This window comes from Choristoneura fumiferana, chromosome 4 (genome assembly GCF_025370935.1).
Source record: "Choristoneura fumiferana chromosome 4, NRCan_CFum_1, whole genome shotgun sequence".
Taxonomy (NCBI): domain Eukaryota; kingdom Metazoa; phylum Arthropoda; class Insecta; order Lepidoptera; family Tortricidae; genus Choristoneura; species Choristoneura fumiferana.
This window is the reverse complement of record NC_133475.1, coordinates 4197910-4217867: the sequence shown is the minus strand read 5'-3', so window position 1 is coordinate 4217867 and position 19958 is coordinate 4197910. Positions and strand designations below refer to the sequence as shown.

The 19958-nt window shown below is 37.7% G+C and overlaps 1 protein-coding gene across 3 annotated transcripts; it reads left to right on the top strand.

The window, feature by feature from the left end:
* Positions 1–243: 243 nt before the first annotated feature.
* LOC141427295 (pyruvate kinase-like) lies at positions 244–18858 on the top strand. 3 transcript variants are annotated; one of them, XM_074086609.1, is made up of 10 exons: positions 244–357; positions 11891–12017; positions 12488–12711; positions 13178–13400; positions 13826–13932; positions 15683–15829; positions 16680–16781; positions 17367–17612; positions 18070–18292; positions 18678–18858. In XM_074086609.1, the coding sequence occupies exons 1-10, from the start codon at positions 325–327 to the stop codon at positions 18851–18853; spliced, it is 1608 nt and encodes a 535-aa protein (XP_073942710.1). In that variant the 5' UTR covers positions 244–324; the 3' UTR covers positions 18854–18858. The 3 variants fall into 3 exon arrangements, with proteins under 3 accessions (XP_073942710.1, XP_073942711.1, XP_073942712.1); XM_074086610.1 differs by lacking the exon at positions 244–357 and adding an exon at positions 762–872; XM_074086611.1 differs by lacking the exon at positions 244–357 and adding an exon at positions 3672–3848.
* Positions 18859–19958: the final 1100 nt, after the last annotated feature.

The window sequence follows — 19958 nt, the reverse complement described above, 5'->3', positions numbered from 1 at the left end:
ATACATTTATTTGTAAACGATTATCAATGGTTTATCCGTCAAAGATGGAAAGGGAAATAAAAAAAATAGAAAAAGTGTTCAGAAAACTTCTCAAAGTAATATTCTACTAAGATAAAACCATGTGATTGCTGCGAACTACTCGCTACTAATCTATACTCTTAAATCTATCTTTATTGATGATTTATTTATTACCTCAAATGACATACACAGAAACTATTTGATAAGGCTGTTTTTTATCAGTCCGTGATAAACCACGGTCGAACAGGACGGCTCCCAGACAGGTTTTAAAGTTATTGGGAATAGGTTGTCAGAAATCAACGGAAAATGAAAGCTGTAGAAACCAGGAAGCATTTTTCGGTAAGCTTTTCGAATTATTATATGTATACACGAGATGGATAAATAATCTTTCCTTTCATAACTCATTAAATTAATTAATTTCTTATTACTTGATACTGATTTTTATTTTCATAAATTAAAAGTATATCAATTAAACTTTTTTACGGATATCAAAAATCAGGAATCGTAAACCTTCATTCCTTTCGATAATTTTGATAATAAATAATTCGTTTTCGATAATTCTAAGTTGACAACTCTTAACGGAATCAATTGTTGTCCAATTATTGGAATTCAAATAATAACACATTAACTAAATTGGAACATTTCAACTGTAATAGGAAATTCCATCAATGTAGCAAGCGTAAAAACTATTTCACCGCGTTGGTGGTTACCTGTGACATTGCGTGACCTCTAAAGTCCTTTTTAACTTTATATCTGTCAAACAAAGTACGTGTTAGCGACTGGGCGCGTTAACATAGTTTTAATTTCGGACATTTCGTTGTTTTAATTGTTTTTTATAATTTATTATGGCATTGGTAAGTTGACACTTCTCTTATTATTAACGAATGCAACGCAAAAGATTATTATTGTCATAGAAGTTTTATTATGAACTGAATTATTATTATGACCGGAACGATAGGGCTGTATTCAACAATGAAAAACGACTGCGACAAAGATAAATGTGTCACTAATAAATGAGACTATTCTTCCGTCAATGATAATTAAGGTTTATTCCCAGTTCAGTCACATTATTTTTGACTTTTGACTGAAGTTAATTATGAGTTTTTAATAATTTTGACAGTTTTATGATCTAGTTATGTGAAAAAGCAATATTTCAAAGACTATTTCCGTGACAAAATTACTTTTGTTACAGTTTTTGCTTTTTTTCAGTTTCTAACCTAGAAAAGTTATTGTATGTCAGTATATTATATGCGTTATTTATTAGTACCTATCAGCCGACAAAGGCCTGAGCCATGAGCTCATACTTCGCTTCGCTGGATAATAATTTATGCATGATAGTAAAACTAATTTGGCTATGCGCGGCTCATTTTAAATTTCAGACACAGTTCAGACATAATTACGAACATATTTACAAATACTCATATTTTATCATATCTTATTGTGGTCCGCTTTTGATCTGTTTTAAATATTTTGAAAACTATAGATAGAGAAAAAGAGAGTCATTCATTTTCACATATTCAACACAGAGAATTTAATAACTACCTCAGCCACATGTACTGTGCCTTCTTAGCGCGTGTAACTGCTGCTACTACTTAAATATTTCAAAAGGTGACAGCCACCTTATTGTTACTCAAATTTTTGAAAAACGTTTCGTACTATACTCAATCGTATTATACTAAAGGATAATGTACATACATTATTTAAATGTCACAGAGAGTAACGCTTATTTCAGTAAATTACAGTGCCTAATACCCAACACTAGTTTAAAAGTGAGTGAGTGGTTATGAGCTACGGTGCCACAGACAGAAACACAGACACACATAGCGGTCAAACTTATAACACCCCTCTTTGTGTGTCGGGGGTTAAAAACTACACCCGAATTGCACGAAGCAGGGGCGCATCAACATAGAGTATTTAAACATATTTTTAAATGTTAAAAGTAGTTGTAGTGACATAACTACAATAGTTAGACATATGGTATCGCGAAGTTTTTTGTAGATATTGATATATTCTCTAATATTGTATAACGTTTTTTTGTTCTATCATCAATAGTTTCCACAGCGCATGCGATGAAAGATGTTTTATGGCAACTTTTTTTACACTTTGTTACATTATTGAAGTTTTAGTACGGAACCCTATTTTTTTCTGGTATTAAGTCTATGGCACTTCGGAATAATTTAGCATTCTAGTAGTGAAAGAATTTTTTAAATCGGTCTAGTAGTTTTTGAGTTAATTCTTAACAAACATCCAAAAATCCAAATCTTTCCTTTTTATAATATTAGTATAGATGAGTAAGCTAAATAAAAAATTACAACTTTGTTTACATTAGTTTAATATTTTTTTATAAAAAACTTAATTAACTTGCTTTTTACGATTTTAAGGTAATGTTTAATATAATACTTTACCTATTAATAATGGTCAAATAATTTGTTCGGCATTATTAAATACTTAATTGAAGTACTTAAAATTCAAGACACACATTATTTAACGTCACTACTTAAATAAGATATTAGAAATGTTGAGCTATTCGTAAATATCATTAGTGGAAAATGTAGTAGTTCTATCTAAAAAAAAACGAACAATTAACACAATGAATCAGGTGTTATTTTATTTTCTATGGCTCTACTCATATTATTTTAAAGCCAAAGTCAAAATATCTTTATTCAATTTAGGCTATAACAAGCACTTATGAATGTCAAAAAAAATCTACCACCGGTTCGGAAAAACTCTCTGTTGAGAAGAATCCGGCAAGAAACTCAAGGAGGTATATATATTTTTTTAAACAGATTTACAATATTATTATAAAAACGTATGCAATTTTCCAGAACCGACTTTTTGATTTTAGCCAGTCTTTAAGCTTCCATGTGTTTCTGTAGCCTTTGGCTTATCGACGTTAATGGGAAAATCACATAAAATATGTTCTTCCTAACATACATGATTATTTGAAAAACATAAAGCGACGGCAGGGTTAGGATACCTTTCCTAAAAAAAGATCTTAAAGAAAAAATAATAAATAAATAAATGTTTTTTTTTTAAATTGCTCTCTTTTGTTATGTTTTGTAAACTTTAGTTTTTTACAACATTCGACGCTGGTCTTCCATAACTATTACTGTTTAATAATCTATATCAAGTACAGTATCAAAAAAATGTTGCCGGGCCCTGCCAATTACGTCAATTACGTCATGTCTTTTAAAATGTACGTACACCATAAACGGAAGTAGTCAAAGAACTTCCGCTTAGAAAACCGGAAGTTCAAGAAACACCGACCAAGCTTTTGAAAAGAAAAAGGAAATGAAGGTGTCAAAGTTTGCTTTGATATTTGATGAACGTCAACGTCAAAAAATTCGCGCGAAAAGTATAAAATATTACGATTATTATTATTGATAATATTTTACATACTCAGTTCATGTAACAGCAACAACTAGTTTAGTAGACACGAATCTATTGGCAACTTTTCAAATGTTTAAATTTAGAACAAAATGCGTGTCGGACCCGTAAGCTAAAAACTGCAGTAGGTCAACAAATTGCATCGAACGACTTGAATTTTGAGGGTTTGTGTTGTGTACGTACGTGTAAAAATACCGTTTGGATATTCTTCTTCGACTCGGTTTGTTGTGAACGGCGTCGCGACGTTCTTGGCTGGTGCTGCGCGCGCCGCGTCGCGGGCTTCAGTACGCAAGTCTAAACGTACTAACAGTCTGCTCCTTTTCACTCGGAAGGGCAGTTCAAGATCACAGACGCCGCTTGTCTTACCTCGTTTGTGTAATAAATATTTTCACCGTAAAACCATAAGGATGGTCTGGCCGACGATCTACGATGGAAAATCTGAGGTGAACCATGCAATCTATTTACGTTACAATTAGAAGTTATACTAGTTTGATTTTGATGTTACCTTGACGATATTTTCGCTGTTGCCGGTCTTTTACTTCAGTTACGTAGGCGTTATTGCTGTCGATTTTTTGGTCAGTTGACCTTGCTGAATTTGCTAATTTAAAGTAGAATACCAAGTGACTAGCATTAGAAATGAATAAAGTGAGTACTTGAAATCTTTGTGTTTCACTGTATCTTATCAGCTGTTAAGTCTCCATTATGTAGAAAAGTAATCATTGTTGCAATCATTAATCTAACAGAACTACTTACTTGTGTAACATAGTTAAATGGCATGAGGAAATGTTTTCAGAGCCAATAGATATTATTTATAATACTGATCTTGAGTATGGCAACAACAATACAATGTTTTCGTTCTTGGGACTTTTCTAACATAGCTATAATAAATACCGAGTTATTCTTCAATCTCCATTTAAAAACATGGCTGAAATCCACACAGAAATCTTAGTAACACTATTCCTGTTTTAAAACACTTTTTTTTTTTTATTCAACTCGTTGGAAAACGAGCAAGTGGGTCTCGTGATGGTAAGAGATCACCACCGCTCATAGACACCAGCAGTCCTATTGTTGTGACATTGAAGCAAGGTCATACTGAAGGGCTGAATCAAGGTCTTACTGAAAGGGTGGTCCCCCACATACTTCACTGCCTTCATTCTTAAAAACCGGTAGACGTATTGAAAAAAAAAAACATAGAGCAAGACTTTTTTTTTGAATGATGTTCTTTGCTTAGTTTTGCAATTTACAGACTTCATGCGTGTGTCTTAGTAGATTTTGTATTAATAGTATTTTTGTTTAGCTATTTAACTTGTTGAGAGTATTTTTATAAAAAGTAAATTAATTAATTAATTCTCAAGATTGACTAGGAAAATATTTAAACAGTAGGTACTTTACACATTAAATATATACATAATGATAATGATGCCGTGGTGGCCTAGTGGTTTGACCCATCGCCTCTCAAGCAGAGGGTCGTGGGTTCAAACCCCGGCTCGCACCTCTGATTTTTTCGAAATTCATGTGCGGAGTTACATTTTAAATTTACCACGAGCTTTGCGGTGAAGGAAAACATCGTGAGGAAATCTGCACAAACCTGCGAAGCAATTCAATGGTGTGTGTGAAGTTCCCAATCCGCACTGGGCCCGCGTGGGAACTATGGCCCAAGCCCTCTCATTCTGAGGGGAGGCCTGTGCCCTGCAGTGGGACGTATATAGGCTGGGATGATGATGATGATGATGATAATGATAATAATAATAAGTTATTGACACTATTGACATAAAAATGAAAACTAGTTCTAGTAAAAATGGGCAACCTAAACTGCATTGTGTAAGGAAAGGACAGACTGAAATATAAAATTGTTGATTTCTTCAACTAGTATGCAGACTCTAAATACAGTACAATCCCACTAATATTATAAATGTGAAAGTTTGTAAGTCTATTTAGATGAAATTTGGTATACAGTATAGTATACAGATAGTTTGAGTCCCGGGGAAGGACATAGGATAGTTTTTATCCTGGAAAATTGCATAGTTCCAGCGGGATAGCGGTAAACAGCTAGTACTAAATATTATAGTATAATTGGCTCTTCTTCAATTGGCTGTTCTCAGACTATTTTCTATTTTTTCTTTTATTATTTTAATTTAATGTTTTAATCTTGTTGCATAATAAGCTGCTATTCACACATAATGGGCAGTCACTTGTCATATCCATTTATTACTTGGCAAATCAAAAATAATAATGACTCCAGGACTTAATTTTAATGGTTTTCGCCCTTGCTGGTTTAGCAAGGCATATTTTGCCAATGTCGATGTAAAGACATTGAAGGACTTGTTATACCGGAATTTATGTTCACATTTGTCAGTGCTGCCAGTCAAATTTATTGAAGAGAGGCTTTAGATGTTTAGACTTTAGGACATCACACAGACAGACAAACTGTTATGTATGCCAACATGCTTGTTTGTTACTAAATTAAATCACAATATTTGTTTCAATGCTATATCTTATCAAGTATGCATAGATAATACTTATCTAACACCAGAGTATTGCAGGTCTGTGATTAAGTGCTTAGACAGTGCTCTGCATACTTGTGTTCACTTCCTGATTTTAATTATTCTCAAAAACGGACTAATTTCTATGGATTAAAAAGATTACTTTGGATTTATTTTGAATATTCGGATCTTATGGTGAGATACATGTTAAGTTTTTGAGCTACAAGTTTTAAAGGTCTGACTGGCCGGCCAGCATTCTTTTTTCAGTTCTGCCCCCTTGGTCTGGTTTGCTACACTGGTAAAGAAATGTAGGTAGAGTCGTAGAGTTAAGTAGAGTCTTAAAAATGCACAACAAGCCCTGGTACTAGAGCAGGTGCCAAGGGAAGTTGCGTATGCAAAATTAGGGGACCGCATTCTGTAAATAGTTTTGAACTCGGAAAAGCTTGCAAATTATGTTTCTGAATGTTGCCAGGAGATCCGGTGGTCCTTTTTTTTATATACCCCATCCCTTAAAACATCATGTAAATGGACTGAAGAAATTGCTTTTGGAACATTTTAATGACTAATTTCGTTATAATATTAATTTTTTACAAGCTTTTATACATATGGTCAGTCAGTTGATAACTTTTATTTTTAATAATAAGAAAAAAGTATTTCATTAAAAAAAATATTTTTAATACAAGCTTTTTGCTGGCTGTACTTTTTGTTGATTGTACTTTTATCGTCATCTAAACTACATTTCCGTGCCAAATTTCAAGTCGATGCCATTAACCGTTGAAGAGTTTCATCCTTCAGAGACAATCCTAGTTGGACTACCAGGATGTCACTATCCAATTATTGTATTGTCATCAGATTTACATAAGTATGCCAAATTTGAAGTCAATCCAGCTACTGGAAGCGGGTCAAATTCAGCTTGCAAGATTTGACCCGCACATTTGTACATACAGACAGACATACATACATACATTGCAAGTTAAATGAAAGCTTGTAAAAATAATTATAAAAATTGTTTAAAAGCATTTCTTCAGTCCATTTATTTGATTATGATTGGTTTTTTGGAGTCTTTTTGTATTTTTTATTTCAACTCAAAATTTGTTACTTTCACGGGTATCCCGTGAAACCATAACGAAAATACAAACTGAGACATGGATGTACAGAAAAACCAGAAAAAGCGACCAGCGCTGGGTCTCTCGACGAGAGCGGCACATAGATGGCGCTAGTGCTGCTGCATAAGTAGCGTAGTAGAAATAAGTAACCTGAGATATGTATGCATAGGAAAAATTCGTGTCTAGATTCCTGTCCAGCGGTGGTGTAGGGGTTATAGCACGCAGCACGGATTGCTGAGGACCTGGGTTCGATTCCCAGCGCTGGTCTCTTTTTCTGGTTTTTCTGTGTATCCATATCTCAGTTTGGATTTTCGACATATACATGATGTCTTAGGGGTTCAGGTATAATAAAAAAATTGGCCACCGGACCTCCTGGCAACATTCAGAATCATAATTTGCAAGCTTTTCCGAGTTAAAAACTATTCACAGACTGCGGTCCTATTATTTTGCATACACACACAACTCCCTCCACAACCCGCTCTATACCAAAATAGTAGGATATTTTTTTGACCTTAGGATGTAATTATGCCTACAATTTTTTTTTATTATTCTTGCCACTACCCATCTTTTTTCCTATTAATAAAATGCGAAAGTTCGTGTGTGCATGTGTGCTAAAACTTCTGCACGGATTTGAATTAAATTTGGTATGCAGATAGCTGGATCTCAGGAATGAAACATAGCCTACTTTTTATTCCGATATTCCCTGGGATCTGGATAAAATCACGAAGGCTTCAAATTTGTATTTTTTGTTAAGGAAAACCACGATATAATTTTCGGGAATTCCCGCGGGAATTTTTGCGAGATCCCGGAGTTTCGATTCAACTGCTGGATCTTATGGTTAATGCGAGCAAAGCCGCGTATGAAGACTAGTAGCTGTATTATATTCTACGAACCTAACTCAGGAAGTCGAGTCGGTTTTAACTGGTTTCTATTAGCAAAAGCAAGCTTTGTACATTGGTCTCAATGCCAACTCGGTTAGAGCATAGTTAGAGCCCTATTACCCCATTGCAATGTGCAGTGACTATTTGCTGTTCCAATTTGAGGAAAGCAAACCGTTGGAAGATCTCTGACACGACAAAGCGTGGTTAAATGTCTGATACAACTCTATTTCTCGGGAGGGCCGTGTTACGTACGTGCAGACCATTTATCTTTTGATTCAGAACGGGACATTAGTTTATTTAGGTCAATTAACAGGTACCTAGTCGATGAAAAAAAAAAAACAGTTAACTGTTGTTACTTATATAACAAATAAAAAAAATATATTCAAAATGTTGTTTTTTTTTTTTTTTTTTTTTTAATTGACTGGATCAGAGGAACAAATTTGCTTTAACACAGCTGGTGATACTTTTAAGTAAGAATGAAACTCTTGGCACGTTTTTAGTTATCAACATCGCCTTTAGAACTGAATTTTCGCGCGATTTTTGAAAACGGGACAATTTCGCGTACCGGTTTTCATTTTGGGGACACCGGGACTCGTAATCAAAAAAAAGGACAGTCCCATTCAAAACGGGACGTCTGGTCACGTCATGCATGACGTGTCAGATATTTTTGCGGATATTAAATGCTGTACTACGCTCTATTCTTTCTGTTCAAGAAATTGAAAAGTTTACTTATGATTACAGTGTATTGTATGTTCTCTTGCAGTATGTTGTATGTTTTTATAAATGTATGAATTTTTAAAGAACTAAAAAAAAACTTGAATAATATGTAGGTACATTGTAAATGACGTTAGGCGCGTTAGGAATAGGAATGCAGGACGATTGGGTAGGAATTTCTTTAGGCCGCGGATAGTAAGGAATGCCATCGCCTAGGTAATTTTTAAATGTCCTTGATCGTCTACCGAATACGTGCGTGGGATTCCTTAGAATCGATATATATGCCAATCTAGATCAATATGTAATGAATAATCGCAGCCAAGCATCAACTTTTATCAGAAACAGTCAACATACGGTAAAAATATTCCACGATTCGTCAAGACATCAAAAGTTGATAATAACTTAGAATGTGTGCAACATTTTTGTGACGTCACGATATCTTATCAAACATCAAGATATTATTTTTGTAAATGTATGTATGCATGTATGTTAACTCTTTATTGTAGGTACATAACCTAAACTAACCAACAAAAAGTTGGAAAACCCCCGACTTTGTCACTTCAAAGTTCAATACCTCAAAAACGGCTGAACCTATTTCGATAAAACATGTCTAAGAACCATCGCTAGAAAACCTGGTTTCAATTAAAAAAACCGCATTCAAATCAATCCACCCGTTTAAGAGCTACGGTGCCACAGACAGACACACACAGACACACATAGCGGTCAAACTTATAACACCCCTCTTTTTGCGTCGGGGGTTAAAAAGAAAAGAAACAAAACACACTTGACAAACTTTGAGATACTTGTATAAAGGCGGACTTATCCCTTTAAGGGATCTCTACCAGTAAATACAATACACAAATAAATACTAAATAAATAAAACGTAAGTTTATATAAATACATGGACTATAATTTATTGAATAAAATGGACTTAATGCCACTCTCGACAGTGTACATAGGAAGTGTAGTAAATGCCATATTTTTTCTACACAACAGCAAACAATCAACATAAGTTAAAGCCTGACCAGAAATATATGATTATTCGCCATGTTGCGGAATTTAATTGGAACTAATTTCTTACACTGGCAATAATTTTAATGATTGTCAGTGTCACTGTGGCGGTTTCTTTGAACAATAACAAACATGCCCAATACTGAAAAAAAAAACGCTTGGGGAATGAAACAATTTCACTACAAAACCTTTCCAAATTAACATCAGAGCTAACAAGGTAAACGTTGTAGACAAGTCAAGATGTCATTGTTCCGACTATATGAACTATTGCCATATAAATAAGAACAATAGCGCCCTCTTGACAATAGTCATATATTTTTGGTTTACCTTTACATCCAATGAGGGTTTTCACAGGGGCGAAGTATCGCTAGATGGCGTTACTATCGTGAGGTCCGTTTGACGTTAAAAAACTAAATGAGCCAATCGCAAGCAAACGTCATACGTCAAATATACCTCACGATACTAACGCCATCTAGCGATACTTCGCCGCTGTGAAAACCCTCATTGAACTTTATGCCTATATTTTTAACATGAAGCTACTGTGAGACTCATATTAAATGATAGTATATCGGATAACTCACGTCTGAAATCGAGTTAAGCTCGACATGTTCACACATCGACTGGTTCGACATGTCGGTGAGTCGCGCGAGCAGAGCGGTGGTGCGTAGGTCGCGTTGCTCCTAGAGGAAGGGCTCCGGATTAGCCCGAAACATGTAGAGCTAAACTCGATTTAAGACGTGAGTTATCCGGTATAGTATCATTTAATATGAGTGAGTCTCACCTCACGGTAGTTTCATGTGAGTTATCCGGTATACTTACATTTAACATGCCCCTCAAATTGTTATTTATGACTGCCAATGAACTAAAACAATTACTTTGCTCACCCACGACCTTACGATAGCTACGTTTATGCAAGAAATATGTGTTCATGCGGTTCCTCCACCTCCACACTGTAAGAAAGAACACACACAAATAACACAAACTCATCTATCACCACCTCAAGACTACACTGACGCGGTTCTAACTCATCCAGAGCTCATCTTCAGAGCAACACAACCGTTCACCATGCTTCCAGATCAGTTAAGATCGAAACGCGACAGTGCAGTATGGAGGTGGAAGAAATGCATGAACACACATTTCGTGCATAGATGCAGCTATCACAAGGTTGCAGATGAGTAAAGTCATTGTTTTTGGTTCATTGATATGGACCTCCGCAAATTAACGCCTGATTCTATAAATTATTTAAATACATATACCAGGCAGCGCAAGCTCTAAGCACCACGCTACTGCTGTAGATATATTTTGTTCACTGACACTTTAGTAGCTTAACCACTTGTGGTTGTGGTTCGATCTAGTATCTCAGTCTCAAATTTCAATACTGTGAATGTTGGTAAGCCCAGTATCCAGTTGAGTATACCGCTTCAGCCATGTTGCACTGCACTGTGGTTTCAACTGTTAGCAAGAATTTGAGGAATATTCAGCCAGTACGTATATTGTCCTTGTAACCTGCCGTAATAGAAGGCATATGTTATCGGGGTAATAGTATAGATATAGTGGACCATGTTTTGCCATCGTATGCTGTCGGAAAAGTGCGTATTATCGTGCTATCTCAACTAGCTGAAGTTTATGAAGCTAATGAAAAATCGTTATTCATTGGATCTGCAAGAGGTCGGATGATGATAAGCTAAGCAAAGCAATCGCCGTTGTTCATGGACTCCCTTTGTCCAAGATATACAATCTGAATCTATACCATATACTATCTATAACACGTTAGATGCAAAGATATGAAGGTATTGACTGAATCAGCGCTGTAGCAAGCACATATACTGCAGCATTATGCTGAGTCAAGTTTTTCGACGTCCTCAGATGTTATTTTAAGAGTCGGTACTCTACTTTTGGAGGTCGAATAAAGTTACTTCTTTTTTAATACATCGAACCAGCGACCAACTCGGTAGAGACCTGACTGACTGACTACCACTAAAAACATCCATAGACGTACTACCTCCATCCTTACTAATATGATAAATGCAAAAGAACTGTCTTTCTGTACCTATTCACACTTAAACCACTGAATCAATTTAGATATAAACAAATATAGGATTCTGTCCCAGAATTTATGTGCGAAATTTACCATAAGCATCTTGCGCACACCTGCGAAGATATTCGGTGTAAGTGAAGTACAAGCGTACGGGAACTACGGTCCCAACGCTCTAAGCGGCCTGTCCTTCCTGCCCTGCAGTGGGGCGTATATAGTGGGATGATGATACTGATATTAATATAATGTGCTCAGGCAGGAGATCAGCCCGGCATGCAGCTCGCGGCGGCCGATGTGGGCACTCATTTGCAGCACATCTGCGCTCTCAATATTGACTCCAAGTCGTCATATGTGCGCCTCTCGGGAATCATCTGCACTATTGGTAAGTGAACCTTGTAAAGAAATATCTACAGATATAAATACTTACTTGTATTGAAAATATAGTTATGTAGATAAGTAGAGGGTGCGTGTGCGTGAGTGTGTGAGTTGTAATTAAAGCAGGCTGTTCCTTCCCCAAGATGAAAATTTCATAAACCGAACATTTTCCTCATGTGTGTAATGTCTCTACGTCGACATTGACAAAATACGTCTTGCTATAACGGCAAGAGTGAAAGCCATTAAAAAAAGCAGGCCACGATACCCTAGGTACCAACAAGAGGTGAACTCGTTGTTAATGATTCGCGGTGAACTAGATAATGTTTGTTATGGGGACGTGATAACCGTACTGAACTCGCCTAAAAATATCACTCAAGCTCATTAAAGGTAAAGGTTATCCTGTAAAAAGAATATATAGTAGGGGTAGTCACTGCAGATTAATAAAGGGCTAGATCTAAACTGTTTAGTTTTTCCCAGGTCCTGTATCCCGCGATGTAGCCATGCTAGAGAAAATGATGGAGACTGGGATGAACGTTGCCCGCATGAACTTCTCCCACGGCTCGCATGAGTACCATGCCGAGACCATCGCTAACTGCCGCGCTGCTGAGAAGAACTACAGCGCTAAGCTTGGGTTCCCCTTCTCTTTGGCCATTGCTTTGGACACCAAGGGACCGGAGATCAGGACTGGCCTGCTAGAGGGAGTAAGTTGTTTGTAGCTTTTAACTTTTATGTAGCCAAATAGTCAATAGTCAATTTACTTTTTACTCTAGACCCCAAAGAAGAGATATGGACTCTTTTTAAACTTTAAATCAATTGTGAATCTGTTGTTCTGGATTTTATTTTAGATGAGTAATATATTGATGAATATAAGCGAACAATGAAAGTAAATCTTCGACTATTAAAAGCAGAGTTTTGTATTGCTATTGATTTTGTTTTATTGGTGCAGTCGGTAGGATATCTATAGGTATTAGTATCTATTGATGTGAAAAGTTGATGTAATTTGTCTAAAATACCAAATTTTTTCATAGGCATTACAAAATCGTAAAGATGATACTTAAACTTAGGTTTTTTTTTAAATGTAAACTAATGTGAGTTTATCGTCGTATGAAGTTGTCTTTGAGGAAGATTTAAAAAGAACCATAATTCTTATAATCAGCTATTTTCCAGGGTGGTTCAGCGGAAGTAGAGTTAAAGAAAGGCGAGACCATCAAACTGTCGACCGACCCCTCCCTGGGAGAGAAGGGCACAGCGACAGCAGTGTTCGTCGACTATAAGAACATTACTAACGTTGTGAAGCCTGGGAACAGAATCTTCATTGACGACGGCTTGATTTCTGTGATCTGCAAGACCGTTGAAGCTGACGGTTTGGTCTGCACCATTGAAAACGGAGGTAAGATGTTGCTACCTACCACGTTAACTACCGGAGCTAGACACTTGAAAATGGCCAGACATATACCTTGAATATTTTGATCTCGTGCAGCCCAAATATACAATACAATAGATGGTACACAATAAGTTCAAAGGAATTATGGACCTATGATAATGTAACATAGTAGAACATCTTTTGTTTCTCATCAGTTTGACTTTATTCCCGAAATGACTTTAACATTTTTTTATTATTATTTATTATGGTGGTCCTCGGGACAATAGACATGCAAAGAAAAGGTTTTTAAAACGGGATAGATAATTAGAATTAATTATATTTTCACAAGGACTAAGCGCGCTTGCGCTAGTGCTTTGTATATACTTTAAGCTTTAAGTTACGTATACAAAGTATCCTAAGTGACCTGTCTCCACAACATTTTCTTGCCGCAGGTATGCTTGGTTCCCGGAAGGGTGTCAACTTGCCGGGACTCCCAGTAGACCTGCCCGCTGTTTCAGAGAAGGACAAGTCTGACCTGCTGTTTGGTGTTGAACAGGGCGTGAGTATATCTATAATAATTAGTACAATTTCCGGGATTTAGCTGCGTATAATATATTTTTTACGAGTAGACCAAGGACCATAATTTCCTTGGAGTAGATAAAGCAGCACAAATTGTTTTGAAAACCATTTACAGGCGTCTAAGATATCAAGGGACGAACATAAAATAAACGTAGGTGCAGTGTCAACTTTAACCATTAAAATAAGGGGGAGCGGCCATACTAAAAAACGGCGACGGTACGGAATCGCAGTGTGGAGGGCATGCGTTAAAAACGGTGCGCATACGATGCCTCACTGCGATTCCGTACCGTTACCGTTTTTTAAGCAGTGGTGTGGCCGCTCCTTTAGTCGAGATATGCCGGACCTGTTTCGAACCAAACCGTGGCTCCTTCGCAAGATAATTTCTAACGGGAAGCCGATTATGATCTATATCCGTGTCTCATTTCATTTTTTCATTTTTAGTTCAAAGATTACAATAAATAATTTTATTTGTCTATTTGTTAATTTCATTATGGCAGGGTTCTATGGTGGCATGGAAATAAAATTAGTGGACTGTAAGTGCACAGTCTAATTCAGAAATATATTTTTTTAAACTGTTACAAAGTATATTCCTACTTTATTTACGCGACATAGCCGAATCACTTTTATCATAAACATGAGTAATAAAACTGATAAACCCAACACGCATCTCGCACCTCTTTATCACGCGGAAATCACTCGCCGATGATAAGTGAGAGACCAACTGCATGTATTATCGTAAAAAGCCCCAGACCAATGACCTAACCGATGATTAGTGTCACGATACTGATTAATTTTATCTTGGGTGCAAGGATTATGTAAAGCATACATGGAACGTTGTCATAGTAAGGTGATTGCTTGTCGGTGTTTACAAGCACGTTGCTAGGGATTGATAAAGTTGATATTAATGCGTTTAACCTGTCCTCTTCCAGAGGCACAAATTTGTGCCCAAATTCCTTTGATCCTGTTATCCTGGGAGATGACAGATTAATGAAATGAATGGCATTCACATCCGTTGTCTGTTTTGGGATAAGTAGGTACAGTCACCAGCATTAATATCTGCCACAGCGGAGCGTGCAAAAATCTCAAAATATCTGACACGTCCTTCCGGCGCTAGAAATAGAGTCGTATCATATATTTATGCACGGTTGTTGTGTCAGATATTGGTGCTGGTGACTGTACCTACAACATAGGGATTTTCGAGCTAAAATTGAATAGTGGTATTTTATTATTGAGAAGCAGTTTTTAAGTGAAAAAAAGAGAATTTACGGACTACCTATAGAGTATTCTTATGCTAATTTAATTTCTATATTGCTGACACAATTACCATCCGGACCCTCCCCCTTGTTATCAAAAACAAGCTAAGAAAAGTCGCCCAAGTTGGTTTTTACGTAATATTATTCATCATCCCAGCCTATAATACATCCCGCTGCTGGGCACAGGCCTCCTCTCAGAATGAGAGGCTGTAGTTCCCACGCGGGTCATATTATTAATTAAGAATATTTTCTTTCTAATAATATACAGACGTCGCGTATGCGGGGTATAAATAAACAAAATAAATAAAAATAAAAAAGCCTTTATTTCTTCCAGAATCTAAGTTTACAAAGAAGTGGTGTTAGTTGCAAATAAAAAAAAAGACAATTAATTTTAAATTTAGTGTTAGTATGTTTCCTTGTTTTGCGGGGTGTATTTAAATTAAGTAATTATATTATTAACCAAGTTCGTTTGCTCAGGTGGACATGATATTCGCGTCGTTCATCCGCAACGGAGCCGCCTTGGCCGAGATCCGGGCCATCCTCGGCGAGAAGGGAAAGAACATCAAGATCATCTCTAAAATCGAGAACCACCAGGGCATGGTCAATCTTGACGAAATCATCGCTGTGAGTACCAATAACTATCTCCGTCAATCAGTAAGTCAGTTACAATACTAGCGCTGTTAAATCGCCGACCTGTACTATCGCCATCAGGATATTTCAGAGCGGCCAAGGTGATCAAAAATATCGAAGCATGAACTCTAATTTTATATATTTCTACTCCATCAATACTAATATAATATAAATGTGCGGCAAAGTTGTGAGTGAGTATGTTTCGTTACCTATCTTTACGCTGAAACGGCTGGAAGGATTTGGATGAAATTTGGCAAAAAGTTAGTTTATAACCTGGATTAAAACATAGGATACTTTTTATCCCGATATTCCCACGGGATACGGATAAAATGTCTAAATAACAACCGCTGGGCTTAGAGTCATGAAATTTGGTATGTAGGTAGCTGGACGTCTGGAATAACACATAGGCTACTTTTTATCCCGATGTTCCCACGGGATAGGGATAAAATCTCGAACTAATAACCGTTGGGCTTAGCGTCATGAAATTTGGTATGTAGATAGCTGGTCATCTGGAATAAAACATAGCTTACTTTTTATTCCGATATTCCCACGGGATAGGGATAAAACCTTGAAACAACAATCGCTGGGCTTAGAGTCATGAAATTTGACTGTGATTGTTTTTAATATAACGTCAATGAAAACAACAATTAAAAAAAATCCCGGAATTTCAATTCAGCTGCTGGACCTAATGATTTACGTGTGCGAAGCCCATTTACGTGCCGATATTTTTGACCACCTTGGCCTCTCCAAAATATCTGATAGCAACTGTTACAATACGGAATATCAAAAAAAACCATCACCAATTTGTCTGTTGACATGTTTTAGATTTAAATGATGATTTCAGGCCTCTGACGGCATCATGGTCGCCCGTGGAGACCTGGGTATCGAAATCCCCCCGGAAAAGGTGTTCCTCGCGCAGAAGACAATGATCTCAAGGTGCAACAGGGTAAGTCACATTGCTATAAGTAGCATGATTATAGTCAATAAAAATAATCAAATAAGTCCCTAGAAGAGTCTAGCTGTCCCATTTTGGAGTATGAGAGAGAGATAGAGTAGAGTCTACTTGTGAAATTTTCCTTTCCTCCATGATTTTTTGCACTTCTCATGTTCGTTAACTTCCTATTTATGCTGACCTAGCGGCATAAAAATACTTTTTAAACTTAAAATGAAATCTTCGTCTAAGAACAACTTGATTTAAAATTACTCGGAATTTCGGGCCAAAAATGTTTTATTTAGGGCCTGGTTCACTTCTCTTTCCTTCTGTTTTTTCCGTGTCCGTATATATAATATTTAAACATCATAGGTATCCGCCACTTTACATAGTAAGTCACCCTTTCATGGTCATATGAAGGAGTATGGAGCTGAGAGTAATGAACCTTATTCTTGGTTAACTTGGAAATCGTGTTTGAAAACACCGACTGACAACTTTTTTAGCCATGAAATCCAAATAAAATTTGATTTTAGTTATGATTTATAAATATTGGTTAAGTGTCAGCTACCATTCTCCATAGCCTATAATTGCATCCCACAGGTGGGCAAGCCGGTGATCTGCGCCACGCAAATGTTAGAGTCTATGGTGAAGAAGCCACGGCCGACCCGCGCCGAAACCTCCGACGTCGCCAACGCCATCTTGGACGGCGCTGACTGCGTCATGCTCTCCGGAGAGACCGCCAAGGGTGACTACCCGCTGGAGTGTGTGCTCACCATGGCTAACATCTGCAAGGAGGCCGAAGCTGCCATATGGCATAAGCAGCTGTTCACTGAACTCGTCAGTGAGGTAAGAAACTCTCCGCTCAACTACACCCAATGAACTGTACGCGTCAAAAAGCGAGGCGAGTCTTGAAAAAAGGCCTTCAAGGCTCTAAGCCTTTAAACTACTATTTGGGCTTGCTTAATCGTTCAAGGAAATGAAACACCTTTACAAGGGTGTTCGCCAAACTATCCTAAAACCTTTATAGGAAAATGAGCCGCCGTGGGATTTTGACATTCACTCATTCATTCTCCTTCTGTGCAATCAGTTCTTCATCTAGCTGTGTGTGTGTGTAATCACTCACTTCAACTCTCGTGGCACTACTTATACCAACTAATCAAGGATAGAGTCATTGGTCTGTTGCCGACCTTTTAAGAAAGTATAAGCCCTTTTTTTGAAAGTACCAATGTAATATACCTTCTGAAATATTCCGTATAAATTGTATTTCCATGTATACTTAACCACGTCATGTTCTACTTTTCAGGTGAAAGCCCCGATCGACCCGGCGCACTCGGTCGCCATCGCGGCCGTAGAAGCCTCCACCAAGTGTCTCGCGTCCGCCATAGTTGTGATCACGACGAGCGGCCGCTCGGCGCATCTGCTGAGCAAGTACCGGCCGCGCTGCCCCGTCATAGCGGTCACGCGGCATCCGCAGACGGCGCGCCAGGCGCATCTCTACCGCGGCGTGCTGCCCATAGTATACCAGAGTGAGACATATTGTTACTAGCCTGTTACCCGCGACTCCGCTGCGTAGAATTCGTTTATCGCTAACCCGAGGGAATTATGCAATTTTCCGGGACAAAAACTATCCTATTATATGCCCTGAGACTCAAACTATCGGTGTACCAAATTTCATCTAATCTAATTTCATCGTTCAACGGTTTAAACGTGTAAAGGTAACAAACAAATAGTTGTAAGTCTATTTGTTTGTTTTATACTTTCGCATTTACAATTTTCGTGGAATTTGTGTCCCACTGCTGGGCAAAGGCTTCCCCTCTTAACCTTCACATCCAGAGCTACACTTATGTTTAGGCTGTTTTCCATCATCACCCATCACTTCCAGTCTTCCACTAAACTGTGGTTTCTCCCCAGCGCCGGCGGGTGGCAACTGGCTGCAAGACGTGGACGACCGCGTGCAATGCGGCCTCAGGTTCGGGCGCGCTCGCGGCTTCATCAAGACCGGGGACCTCATCGTGGTGGTGACTGGCTGGCAGCAGGGCTCCGGGTTCACCAACACCATGCGTGTCGTGTCTGTGCCGCCCCAGTAGACCAGGTTAGGTTAACCCAGGTGTTGTCTCTAGTCCTCTCAATCTGATGTTAGACGTAGGCCGCTCTACGGCTAAACTGTCGCGGTTTTTAACCGCGTGACTTTGTGGATCAAGTACACTATACATGCGGCCGCACTGCTGGCTTTAAGTTTACTTGATTCACAAAGTCACGTGGTTAAAAACCGCGGCGGTTTAGCCTTAGTGCGGCCTAGGCGTTAGTCGAACCCGTTCACCATGCAGGTGTTAGACTCAATCAGATGCGAATGTAACATCTGGTAACATGGTGAACGGTTGTGTTGCTCTGAAGATGCGCTCTGGTTGTGTTCGAAACGCGTCAGTGTAGTGTGGTGGTGGTGATAAATAAATAAATACATACATAAAATCACGCCTCTTTCCCAACGGGGTAGGCAGAGACTACATCCTTCCACTTGCTACGATTCTGGCATACAACTCTCGCTTCCTCTACATTCATCAATCTTTTCATGCATGCACGTCGGTTTAGAATAAATAAATATCACGGTACAATTCACACCAATTGACCTATTCCCAAAATAAGCTTAGCAAAGCTTGTGTTATGGGTACCAAGCAACGGATAAATATAATTATATAGATATAGATACATACTTAAATACTTTTAAACACCCAAGACCCGAGAAAAAACATTCGTATTTTTCATACAAATATCTGCCCCGACATGGGAATCGAACCCGGGACCTCAAGCTTCGTAGTCAGATTCTCTAACCACTATGCCATCTGGTCGTCTACGTATGGGTTTGATGGATGGGTTTGTGTGATTTGTGTGTTCTTAAAGTGTGGAGGTAGAGGGACTGCAAAGCGAAACGCAAAACGAAATAATGTTTATAAACGGTTTTTAAAGAAAATAAAAGTCTTTAACAAATAATTATTGGAGTAGACACATCAACCTATTATTAAGAAGTGTTCTATCAGACAACATTTTTAATTTTCATTAATTTTTTATGGAATAATCGAGAATAACTAACAAAAATGCAACGTTGCCAGCTCAGCAGGTATAAACGCTCTTAATGAAAAACACATTCATTTCTCGCAACACATCCTCGCGCATTTTGGTGGAAATGAGCTTTAG